A 12,672-nucleotide genomic window follows, 5' to 3' on the forward strand; every position below is an offset into this window, starting at 1 on the left:
TCATTTTAGTTGATCATTAATTCGTACATGTGTTAAATTAGGCTAAATTAGGTACATTTGCGTAACAACAGGAAATCATAGTAGAATAAATTATTGAATGATCTTCAATATGGAGCCCGTGGTTAAACTTCTTCATATTTTGTAAGCTGATTATTCAAGTAAACCATTTTAAATTGTTGATACCTGCCGGGTCTAGTAAATTGTTATACAAAGAAATACACAGTATAATACAATATTAATTTCTAAACAGAAATGTACAGATATTTCTTTCCTCCGTGGTCTGCCACGTACCTGAAGGAGGGAGGGGCAGGTAGAGAGTCACGTGGTCACACAGGTACATGCACTACAAAAACGGGGAATGTGCAGCCATTATTACTCCGCGATGGTGACTGCGGGAGGTTTTACGTAAAATTTAACAGGCGACGAAACTTGGATTTACGGACCTCACCTTTAGCCTACGCCCAGGTGTCAAAGTACAGGTGTTTATATCTCGGCTCCTGCCTGTGATATCCTCTCCGGCGTATCTTCAATTGCTGTCCTTTACTTTTGTGCAGTATTAGATTAGTTTTTTGTTTTTTTTTGTAGCTGTGTTTGTGTTCAGATGACGGCACAGGTCGACTACCTGGTGGTGATTTTCACCGCCACATCTGGAGCGAGCGGAGAGTTGTTGGGATCTGACGAGAAGGAGCTAGTGCAGTTGGTTTGGCAGCTGGTGGATGTAAAGAATAAAAAGGTAAAAACGAATAACTAGACTAGGTACTTATTACAGATGGCTATTGTTATTTTAAAGCAGGAAATGTAGTGGTAATGGAGTGGGCAGCTAAACAACTCTAACGGAAATAGCCTAAAATACAAACGATACCCATATAATGTGGTGACTCAGATTAGTAAACATCTGACATGAGCTGGCTCTGAAGTTATTCAGTATAATGGGAGGACACATATCTTCTACTAATGATGTCTACATAGTAAGATATTTAAACCTACACCTGCTTTTGTTCTTCAATGTGATAATATAAATGTAATAAAGGTGTATATTACAGCCATTTAATGCTATTATATCAGCCTACAGCTTGTGAGTTTCTATGTAGACTTCTGTTTCAAGACTGACATGTTTTTTCTTCTTCTCTGAACCAGTTGGGCAAGGTGAATGAGCTTCTCATTAAGCCGGACCTCTCAGACTTGACAGAGGAAAAAGAGGAGGAGGATGTGGTGGAGGAGAGCGTGGAAGAGGACAATAGATCCGGAGCAGATAATGTCTTTACAGCCACAAGTCTAGAGACCGCATTAAACCTGGTAATAACCTCACTGAAGTCACTAGAAATAGGCAAATTTATTAAATAGTAATTATTACTCCTGCCTGAAGATACATTATGAACGTTTTAATTTATTTTCTAAATGGTTGACGCTTGTTTTTGCAGTTTCATCTACAACTGACAAACGAAGTGAACAGCACGGGCGCAGGCACGTCTGTGTGTTTGTGTACAGACGGGCAGCTCCACATCCGTCAAGTGATTCACCCTGAGGCTGCGAGCAAGGTGAGCAAGCTTGGTGGGTGAACGCCTTCCAGCCAGGGCGGATGTTCACTCAGTGCTGTAGGTAACCTTCAGCGCTTACACGGCCGCAAAGGGATTTGTTGTGTCAGCACTGTGCTGAAGTTGATCTTCATCAAAGAGACAGTCATGCAAATCTGTCTAAAGACACATGAAACTCCACCAACACAATGAGGCTGACAAAATTCTCCCACATATCTTAAACCTGCGTGAAGTGTTACACAGAGATCATTCTACTGGCATGAGCAAACAGTAATATGATGGTAATAAAATGGCAGCTGTTGATGGGCTACATGTTCACATCCGTTCATTTAATCTCTTCCCTCTTCAGAATATCCTGGTCCCAGACTGTTTCTACTCATTCTTTGATCTTCGGAAAGAGTTCAAGAAGCACTTCCCCACATCTGACCTCAAGGCTTTGAATATACACATCATGGCAGAGTGTATCCTTTAATGTGTCACCTGTTTACATTTGGTGTGCAAGTGCACGACTGTGAACTACACTGTTATATGTAATGCATTTAATGTTTTACTGTATTTTGGACAGTTTTTGGGTATTTATCCGCATGTTGAGCTTGATCTCTTGAGCACTTATATCGCTCAGAAACACACAAATTAGAAGTGTATTAGCCACGGGGTGTTGGCTACAAGACTAGAGGTTTTGAAATGCAAATAAGGAAACAATGGCAGCGCTCAGTGAGTGAGTGAGTGTGTGTTTAGCCAACAGAGCAAACCCCACACACCCACTGGAACAGGATAACTAACCTCTCTCTGTGTGTGTCTCTTGCCTGGCCCCCCTCCCCCCACCCCAATTTTCATTTTTCATTTACACCTGTCACACATGCATACCTACAAACACCTTTTGCTGTCTCCGAACTGTTAGACTGTGTTAATTTTTTTGGGATGTTCCTTGTTTGCTTTCCTTGACCGCCTCCTCCTCAGCTCTTAGTATACCTGTTGATGTGCCCGCCATGTGGGACCCCTCAGCCACCCTGGATTCATCAGCCATACTGCCTGCAGAAATAGCAGTACAGCAGACCCAGATTATGGGCAGTATTGTCCTTGCCCTGCTTTCTGAGCCATTTAGTGAGTACCATATATTATTTTACACAAAAGTGAAACATTAGGGATATGTTAGTTTGGCGTATAGGCCTACTGTGTGTTTACAGGTAGGATCAGGAAAGTATGCAACTTCAAAAGCACTGCTGAGATAAGATGATATTTAAGGAGATAAGGGCTGAGACAGAAAATTAATCAGGAACTATTTTGACAATTGATTAATTGTTTTAGTAATTTCTCAATCAAAAAGGCCTATTATTTAATGGTGTCAGCTTTTCCAACGTGTGAGGACTTCTGGACTATTGGTTGCACAAAACGACATTTAAATATATGGCTTTCATTTCTGGCATTGTTCACTATGTTCTATGCCAAAGAATGAATCAATAAATAGAGATAACAATTGGCAGATTGATCTGCAATGAAAATAATTGTGAGTTGCAACCCTTAAGTAAATTGCTCTTTATGTTAATTTCTGTAAAAGGAAACGTTCAGTTCATGAATGCAAAATATAGTCAGCAATTTACTCCAAGACTTTTAGACCATCGCCGTGTTGATTACAAAGTACTATAATTAGTTTCAGTTAGGTGGTCTAATTTTCAGATCTAATTTTGGAAACCAAACTCTATTGCTTTCCCATTACAGGCCACGCATTTTCTACACAGGAGAGAGTTAGTGAGAAGTTTGAGTCTGGCACTTGGTAAGTAAAGTTTGCTCAGGATAAAAAAACATTTTGTTCTCTGCCTCTTAAATCAACTACAAGTCTACTCCTGGTGTGTGTGTGTGTGTGTGTGTGTGTGTGTGTGTGTGTGTGTGTGTGTGTGTGTGTGTGTGTGTGTGTGTGTGTGTGTGTGTGTGTGTGTGTGTGTGTGTGTGTGTGTGTGTGTGTGTGTGTGTGTGTGTGTGTGTGTGTGTGTGTGTGTGTGTGTGTGTAGCAGTAAGATGGAGAAAGTGTGTGACAGCACAGTGATCAGAGCCAGAGGGTTGCCATGGCAGTCTTCTGACCAGGACATAGCTCGATTCTTCAGAGGACTCAACATTGCTAAGTATGTTGTAGCTATAGTAACAACACTTTCATTTATGGAGAATTTGTATCGATCAGTTAACATGATGTATGCTGAAACCTGCTGTTGACATCAGGTTTAACATCCTCTATAACGCGCTGCATGTTGTGTTGTATAGAGGAGGAGCTGCATTGTGTCTTAATGCTCAGGGGAGAAGGAACGGAGAAGCTCTTGTTCGTTTTGTCAGTGAAGATCACAGAGACCTGGCGCTGCAGAGACACAAACACCACATGGGCAACAGATACATAGAGGTAACCAGTCTGAACCCTACCAGTCTGTATTAATTAAGTCAATCAGCCACACTACATTGACCTAAATTAATCACTTATGTCGCTATACCTATAGTGACCATATTTCTTCATTTCGGTCTTGTTCATTTCTAATGGCAGGTTTACAAAGCAACAGGAGAGGACTTCCTGAAGATAGCAGGAGGTGAGAAGATTTCACCAAGTGTACTAAAATGGATTTTACCTTACCAGCACCAACCGAGGCATTTCATAAAATTAGGTTTGGGGTTTTGTACAAAATATAGTTTGACCAAATTGAGTCCTGAAGCTCTTCGGTGGTGCTGCTGTAGTTTGAGCGTGCATTTCCTGTTATGAGAATCAACTCACAATTCCTTATTTAAAAACCAAATGCCTTGCTGTTTGGTTTTGTGTTTGTATTCATGGATTTTCTAATATTGATTTTTGGGATCTGAACATATTCCAGCATCCTAAATAATTGCTTTGGAGTTTACTTTTTCAGCCCACTCGTCATCTCTAAGGGAAAATTAGACAAAGTTTGCAGTTATGACCGAACCTCAGTGATACCATTTGTTTATTAATAGTGAAAGGGCCTTTTAGGATGGCAACAAGTTTGTCAAAAAGGCATAGTTCAAGTTAGTTACTCATATGTTGAAGCCCTCTTAGATAACAGAGATTACCTTTAAGTACACAATGCTGATGTTTATCATCATAAAAATGACCATCACTCAAAATCATGAAGGGATAAGAGTCAAGTTTATTCTTATTAATTATGGAATAAGAGGGGTGCCCTCCAATCACTCCATACCATCACACAGGGCTGCTCAAGGAAGAAAAACTTCCTGTCGAAATCCGGTTAAATGAATGTGTCTTTGTCCCTGTGTGTGTGCCAGGTACCTCCAATGAGGTAGCAATGTTCCTGTCCCGAGAGGACCAGATCATAGTGAGGATGCGAGGTCTTCCTTTCATAGCCACACATGAGCAGGTGCTCAACTTCTTTTCCCCGGAGGAGGGCCTTAAAGACATGTGTCCGGTCAGCGGAGGGAAGGATGGCATCCTATTTGTTCGCTATCCAGACGGGCGTCCCACTGGCGATGCCTTTGTTTTATTTGCCTGTGAGGAACACGCCCAGTGTGCTCTGAGGAAACACAAGGAAATCCTGGGGAGAAGATATATTGAGTTGTTCAAAAGTACAGCAGCAGAGGTCCAACAGGTAAGTCAGGGAGTCCGCCTGGATGTGGGTGTGCTTCTTTGTGCAAAGTGCACAGTTGTTTGTGTGTGTGTGTGTGTGTGTGTGTGTGTGTGTGTGTGTGTGTGTGTGTGTGTGTGTTTTCATTTTTAGCTTGTAGAAAGTCTTCTTCATGTGTCCTTCATTTTAAATTAAGGTTTGTCTGTTCTATCTTGTTATCCTCTTAGATTTTTGAGAGCAAAAGAGGGTTTTTAGAAATAAAGTGTGTGATAGAGTGTGTGTGTGTGTTTCTTGTCTCCTCATTTGATTGTAAGAATTATTGGAGTACAGCTTATGGGTGTGGACCTGCATAGCAAGGTGGACTATGTGTTTGTGTTTCCCTTAAGCATGTAGGTACACACAAATACTAAAGATTACTAGTCTCTCTTTCTCTTTTGTTGGTCTTCCTAACTCTTTCTCCCTATCCTATTAGATTAACACACGTGGACTAATTTTCTTATCTTCGCGGACTGATAAGCACACAGCCCACAGCCATATATATGCAGAGGCTTCTCCTCATGCTTTTAATGTATGACAGACTAAGGAGTTGTATTGCTCCTTTTCAGAAATGCAAACAAGCCAGCTTTTGGCTGACATTGTAACACACATTTAAACACAACGTGAACTTGTCTTTGTCTGCTAAAAGTTGGCCTATACTGCATGGGTTTCAGTGTGTATACACTTTCTAGATTTTTTTTAATTTTAACTGTTGTATTATGGTGTGTGAGTGTTTTCTTTTTTTTTTACAAATGATGTGGTAAAGGGGAGAAAGGCTTCCCTAAACTAGACTCAGTTTAAAGCAGTTCTTCCTCCCTGACTGTCTTTGCTGTAGGTAGAGGTTGTCATTCGTTGTGTGTGTGTGTGTGTGTGTGTGTGTGTGTGTTTTTAGGTGTTAAACCGGTACTCGTCGGCCCCTCTGATCCCCGTGGCTCCTGCCCCCTTGGTGTCAATGCTGCCCACAGTGTCACTCCTGCCCTCTCCTGGTGGTGTGAGGGACTGCCTGAGGCTGAGGGGGCTGCCGTACACAGCGAGCATAGAGGACATCCTCACCTTCCTGGGCGAGTTTACACACGATATCAGACCACATGGCGTGCACATGGTCCTCAACCAGCAGGTACATGCAGTAACCGCACTGACACACCCATGGACTCACATGCTCTCTGACACAAGGCTGCAGAGTAATGTCTGACTGTCTCTGTTTCCAGGGTCGTCCATCAGGTGACTGCTTCATCCAGATGACCTCAGCAGAGCGTGCTATTCAGGCCTCACAGCGGCTCCACAAGCATGTCATGTCCAGCCAGCGTGGGGCCAACAGCCGCTACGTGGAGGTGTTCTCCTGCAGCGCAGAGGAGATGGGCCTGGTGCTGATGGGAGGCTCGCTCTCACACACACATACACACACACACACCCGGAACAGGAGTGGGACAGGGCTCAGCCCGCCGCCATGTAAGTCAAGACGTAAGTGCTGCTGGGAGCTGGGGGTGCTTCGGGACTGCAGGGTAGGTGGTCTCCTGCCGTGGGGGGCAGGGTTTCTGGGTTTTCTTCAATTTAGTACTGTGGGAGGTAGTGGACATCTGGTCTGACCAGGAGGATTAAAAAAATAAGTGTGTGTGTGTGTGTGTGTGTGTGTGTGTGTGTGTGTGTGTGTGTGTGTGTGTGTGTGTGTGTGTGTGTGTGTGTGTGTGTGTGTGTGTGTGTCAGATATAGTGTGTGTGTGTGTGTGTGTGTGTGTGTGTGTGTGTGTGTGTGTGTGTGTGTGTGTGTGTGTGTGTGTGTGTGTGGTACCTCTTGTAATTTAGTGTGATTCAATTACCCATCTGCATGCACTGAGAAATCTAATGTGTTAACTGTTAATTATACCTTTTCACATGTGTTCACACATTCTGATTGTAGTTCATCTTCAACGGCATGTTTGTTACTCATTCTTAATTTTACCACTTTACTACCATGATCATAAAGGTCTGACAGGGTTGGAAAAGTGTAAGCAAGACAGCGACTCTATTAGATGTCAAAATGGCTTACAACTCTCCAGCCTTCTCAGATTGGTCTTGGCGGTTGTGGGATTTAGCCTCAGTAGAGCGGTGCACCTCAGGTGTGTGCGTCTCCTGTGCTTGTCCAATCAGGGGATCTGTGGGAAAGGTGGGCAGAGCTGAATGCTGGTGCTATGTTCTGCGTGTCTGTAGTCCTTCACCAAAAATGTGCACTCCTAGTTTTCAAACGGAGGTACAATTCAAATGTTTGTGAATTGTTTGATATGAAGTGCAGATGTTCACATGAGTGAAAAGTACACAGCACAGGGATTCAAGGCTGTGTGGGTGGTAGTGAGTTAACAATGAGACAAGATGACATTTTTTATTATTCTTGAGCAAAACACATTAGATTGACAGAAAGTCCCTGTTCCATGTAAAAACATAACGTAGCCATAAACATAATTTGGGGAGGGGGAAAGTGTTCATGCGGCACTGATTCTGTAGGCCTAAAATGGTAAGGACCATATGTATAAATTGGGTCTTACTTCATATAACTTGTTTTCTGCAGAATATAGTCACAACCACTTCTGGGATTATGACAATGTATCTGTGCTCAGAGGGCAATTTTGCTCTCATTTTGCAAATATGAGATATATCGAGGGCTCCGTGCATTTATCAATTAGACGTGTCAGCTGCTGAGTTATATTGGTCATTGTTTGCACGTTTGCATGAGCGCCTCTCTCAGAAACAAACAATGACCAGACTTCACCATTATCATTATCTATTTCTGTTTTTCTGTTTTAATTATCTTGTCTCTCCCTATGTTTTCTCTTCTCCAGGTTTATCTCCATCAGCCTACTCCTTCGCCCCCGCTCCACCTGTCATGTCTACAGAGGCCACTGCCCTCTACCCTCCAATGGGTCAGATGTTGCTGGCCCCACGCCACCTGCCACCAGGACATGCCTACTACCCCGCCTCAGCTCAGCTATACATGAACTACGCTGCTTACTACCCTAGGTAAAAAGTGATGGTTACAGACCGATACAGGCTGGCATTCACATAAAGCCCTTCATGTTAATTATCTGATTCCTCTGTCTAGAACAAACTTTTCATTTTATTTTTATGTATAATTCCAGTTCTCTCAGTAATCTCCAAATCTTTAACCAGTCCTCCTGGTTATCCTCCTGGCAATTATTATCTTCATGATAATTATTTGAATCACTTTGTGAGAGCTTGCTTTTGTCCAACCCCCACAAAAATGTCACATGAAATTTTCAAATCAGACGTGCTTGGTTGCAGATTCACTGTACATGGTAATCGCACATAAAATTAACCACTTCTGGACTATTAAAAAAAGATTTGAGAGCTGTTTACTTGCGGGATGTGTGCGGGATGTTGTTTACATGCATACATACTTGCATTATTATGGTACCTTGAAGAACATGTGTGCACTAAAATATTTCAAGATACTGTATCGAATTACATTTTTTACACTTTTGTATATTGGAGAGCCCTTTAAAAACTCATGTTTCTGTGGCTGACTTGCAATTTTGTGAAACATTCCCAAAACCTTACTGTGAAATAACACTAAGAACTGCGCAGCGATTTATTTGGACTGTAATAATTACAAAAATACAATGGTGTAGTATTTCTTTTGTTATTTTATCTGATATTTTATTGTGTGCAAATTCACAAAATATAGACTTCCTCAAAGTGGAAAAAGAAGAGCAGTTTTTGTTAAAGTGCATCTTGGCAAGGAGAACGGCTGGGACAAGGGTAGTTAATAACTGAACACTGTGGTATCAGAGAACTTGGTAAACTTCTGTGACCTCTGTTTCTCCCTGGTCAGCCCTCTGTCATTGAGAAAACATTTATAGACAACGCCCAGAGTTACTCCCAGTCTTGTTATATGTATGTGCTTTGTTTGCTGAGAAACATGCCTCTTTAAAGCATTTAGTTTGTTTTGTTTTTAGAGATATTTTCATGATAACAGTCTGTCTGTGCCTTCTTTCTTGTCTTTTTTCCAGTCCACCTGGCTCACCTACCACCGTAGGTTTCTTCCCCTCCCCCTCTTCCCTCTCCTCGCTCGCCTCCCCAGGGGGGTTGATTCGCATGCCAGGTCTGACCTACAGCAGCAATGGAGTCAAAGACCTCATTAATGCAGTGCAGGCATACCAGGTAAGAGACCGGTCTCTACATATTAACCATATATGCGTAATAAGTGGTTATTAATACAGTTCATATACATGGAAATACTCTCTCTGTAGGATCCAAGTGTTGTATTCAAATCTCCTTCTGTTGTGGGTGTGTATTGTCAGGCAGCCACTGTGTTTGCCCCGAAGCTATCAAACTAGTTTATCCTGTCTACTCGCCCTGTTCTGTCACACATGCATTGCTGCTTGCTTGGACTTGAATTGGAGGAACTCAAGTCTTATTTAAACTTGAAAGAGTGAAGAATCTCAGGGATATGATTAATAAGAGTGTATACTAAATGAAGAGACAAACTTGGAGTGAAAAAATATGCAGTATTTTTGTCCCATGAATAAACTCCTCTTTCAGGAGTTCACAGGTCTATGTGACCTTTAGGTTAGTGTCTTTGGTTGCTTGTCTCTCAGCCCCCTGTTTCTGTCATTCCTCCCCCTTCATCACAACACAGTATGCCCCCGAGGATGCTCTCATGCACGCCCATGGGCCTGTGCACGCTCACGACCCGACCGGGACATTGCTTACACAGCCCAAAGAATGGGTGTGTATTTAAGGTGTCTGAGGCAGGTAAGGATTGACTGAGGGCTCAGTGAGGGGGATTTAGTTTAGATGGTGGTTGTAGCTGTGGCTTGGGTATTCACAAGGGGTTACAGGGCTCAACACGACACTGACATTTCCTATGTAGACAGGGAATTTTCCACTAACCACACACAGTGACAACAATGGACACACTTTTGATTGAGTTAAGTGGTTAGAGGAAATTTCTTGGATTTTAATTTCATTGGATTTTGTCTTCAATAGTTTGGCCTTTTACAGCAGTGTGCTTCATCTAATACTAGCTACATTTCTGTCCTCTCAAGAAGTTATTTATGACCTACAACAATAGCCAAGAGGGATAATTGACCATTCGCTAAACCCACCTCTGATCAGTGATTGTCCAATCTTAGCTTAGTAACCATAATTAGGCACAGCAGACCTGTCAAGCTTTGGATTTCTCCATTATCTCATGAGTTTGGTCAGTGGTGTCTTTATTTTTATTTTTGAATCACCTTTCTGAAACTAAAAATACAACAGTTAAAGTTTAAGGGATGGTTTAATCACACACTGTTTATCTGCTCTAATGTGAGCTGGAATCGTTGGCATGTCCGGCTAACTAGATAAAAGTAGAAGGTACAAGATTGTGTGTTTTAGGGGAGAAGTTAACTACCACTCCCAAGGTGTATTTCAGCGAGAAGCATCGACTGGCACAACATACATAAGTTTCACCATGCTTGGCTCTTAATCTTATTATCAAAGTGAGACATTTCTGGATAATATTGAACAAATACGTTATAGGATCATCCTATTATTCTGCCTTTATTATTTTACCAAAAAAAAGAACTCAGCTGTCAGGCAGGAGCCAGCTCCCATTGTTCACTTAAAGGAGCCGGCTCACTATTCACAAGTTTATTGTTTAAAAAAAGAATTATTTGATCTTTAAGTGGTGAATCGTCCACAGTTATTATTGTAAACTGCATTATGTGCTGTGCAAGAATGGAAAGCTTAACAGGCATAGCAACAGTAACTAAGGTGGGCGGGGTTTAGTGAACGGTCAATTGGTAGTGTTGTAGTGATATATTAGGGAATCACAGGTGTAGCCTTCAGGTGTTTGAGAAGGTGATGGGTAACATCTGGTGCTGGTGTAAGGGCTCTGTGTTTGATGCTGTTCCATTGCAATAATACTCTTCTCTCTCTCTCTTCCCTTCCTTACCCCAAACTCTCCTTCCTCCCCCCCTCCAGAGTCCCGCGGAGTCCGTGTCTCTCCTGAGCAGCAGTCTGATTGGTCAGTCCAGTGGCGGTGATGCTCCTCTCATGTCCCTCCCCACTCTCATGACCAAGCCGGCGGGGCAGTACCTGGACCTGACCCTGCTGTAGGGTCACAGATATACAAAGGTCATGTATATGTCATGTAATGTATATTAGGTTTTTAAAAATAGTCTTTTAGATTTGTTATTTATATCTTTAAGAACAGAAATTTATGTATTTTATACCAAAATCATTGTGGCCTTAGCCAAAAATAGCAGTTTTTGTCTTATATTGCACAGTATGTATTTCAAAAGCTTTATAGAGATTTTTTTTTTACATGTTATGATATTATAATCATGATGATATATTTGCTAGCCACACTAGAGAAGAATGACCAAGTAGCAACCAAGCTAAATTTTTTCGTAAGCTTTTCTGTGAAGAGTGAAAGTGTGTGAGTGTGTTTTAGTGTGAAAGAGATGAAAATGAGTATTTTGCATGGCTATGTTGAAACGTCTCAATACTCAATCTGTTTATGCAATGCATTTGTATGTTTGTTATGTTTATATACATTTGATACAGTACACAGTGACTGTATTGGAAGCTTTAGTGCATGAAGAAGTTAGTAGTACAACTTTAAGATGTTTACATAATGCCAAATATCAATGCACTGCTAATCAATACGACTACTAATGAATATAATAGCAGTATCTTGAATAATAACATGTTACACTGTGAGTTTGTCAAATAGTCTGATTCTTGCATCAGGCTTCACTTACAAAAGTATCTCACGCAAATCTCACACTCATTAGCCCCATTAGCCTTACCTTCATATGTACCCTATATGGATCTGTTTCCATGTTGTGTAATGCCAATGTTGTCTTGCCCTTTGTTTTGGACTCAAATTTGAACAGGACAGTCCCAGTTCTCTGTAACCTAACTACAGGGTTGCATTCTTCAAGAGGACCTACAGTATGTGGCAAGCTCTCTTACTGAGTGAATCCCAGGAGCCAGAGGTGGTTTCTGACAAAATTGTATTACATTTTTTACTCCAGATACGACCACAAAGATGTATCAGTCCATCACACTTTCCTTGTCTTCTTTCCACCATCCACGCTGATGTCAGGGGAAGCAATGCAGCAAACGTGTTTTCCCTGCAGAAATCCCTTTCGATATTTCTCTTTTTAACTACATCATTTGGAGAGTGGATGGAAAGTTGAGAAGGAAAGGAAATGAAGGACACCTCTGCCATGTATCTTGTGAATTTAATTGTGCCCTGCAAAGTTGCTGTTTGAGCTTTATGTTGCTGCACACACTTCCTACAGTGGGAGTCTAAACTCCTGCTCAGGACATCCTGCTGTGGCAATGCTGAAACAACAATAAACATAACATGTGAAGTCTGTCGGCTTTCAGGTGTTTAATTTCGCTATTTGCCTTCACTCCACTTTGCTCTGAGCACAAACACACAGGAGGAGTTGTCTGATGACAGAATATGGCTGGAGGCATAACTGTGGGAACTCCCTCACTGTCCTTAGTTATACCTCTGTTTCCCACATACACAAACACATG

At 41.8% G+C, this 12,672-nt stretch overlaps 1 protein-coding gene across 3 annotated transcripts; it reads left to right on the plus strand.

Moving 5' to 3' along the window:
- Positions 1-374: 374 nt before the first annotated feature.
- esrp1 (epithelial splicing regulatory protein 1) lies at positions 375-12,504 on the plus strand. Of its 3 annotated transcripts, XM_039806857.1 has the most exons (16): positions 375-733; positions 1,138-1,296; positions 1,422-1,538; positions 1,885-1,996; positions 2,496-2,639; positions 3,255-3,309; positions 3,545-3,655; positions 3,792-3,924; positions 4,063-4,105; positions 4,812-5,131; positions 6,036-6,260; positions 6,352-6,604; positions 7,956-8,133; positions 9,144-9,294; positions 9,773-9,888; positions 11,101-11,235. In XM_039806857.1, exons 1-15 carry the CDS (start codon positions 602-604, stop codon positions 9,872-9,874), a joined length of 2,235 nt encoding a protein of 744 aa, XP_039662791.1. In that variant the 5' UTR covers positions 375-601; the 3' UTR covers positions 9,875-9,888; positions 11,101-11,235. The 3 variants fall into 3 exon arrangements, with proteins under 3 accessions (XP_039662791.1, XP_039662789.1, XP_039662790.1); XM_039806855.1 differs by lacking the exon at positions 9,773-9,888 and having other exon boundaries at positions 11,101-12,504; XM_039806856.1 differs by lacking the exon at positions 9,773-9,888 and having other exon boundaries at positions 6,352-6,592; positions 11,101-12,504.
- The last annotated feature ends 168 nt before the right edge of the window (positions 12,505-12,672 follow it).

This window comes from Perca fluviatilis, chromosome 7, assembly GCF_010015445.1.
Source record: "Perca fluviatilis chromosome 7, GENO_Pfluv_1.0, whole genome shotgun sequence".
Taxonomy (NCBI): Eukaryota; Metazoa; Chordata; class Actinopteri; order Perciformes; family Percidae; genus Perca; species Perca fluviatilis.

Bases quoted from the DNA above. Each gene is read 5' to 3' on its own strand.
- esrp1 (XM_039806855.1), top strand. From the start codon at position 602: ATGACGGCACAGGTCGACTACCTGGTGGTGATTTTCACCGCCACATCT. The intron at 734-1,137 runs GTAAAAACGAAT...TCTCTGAACCAG, and splicing joins TGGATGTAAAGAATAAAAAG to TTGGGCAAGGTGAATGAGCT. The intron at 1,297-1,421 runs GTAATAACCTCA...TTGTTTTTGCAG, and splicing joins TAGAGACCGCATTAAACCTG to TTTCATCTACAACTGACAAA.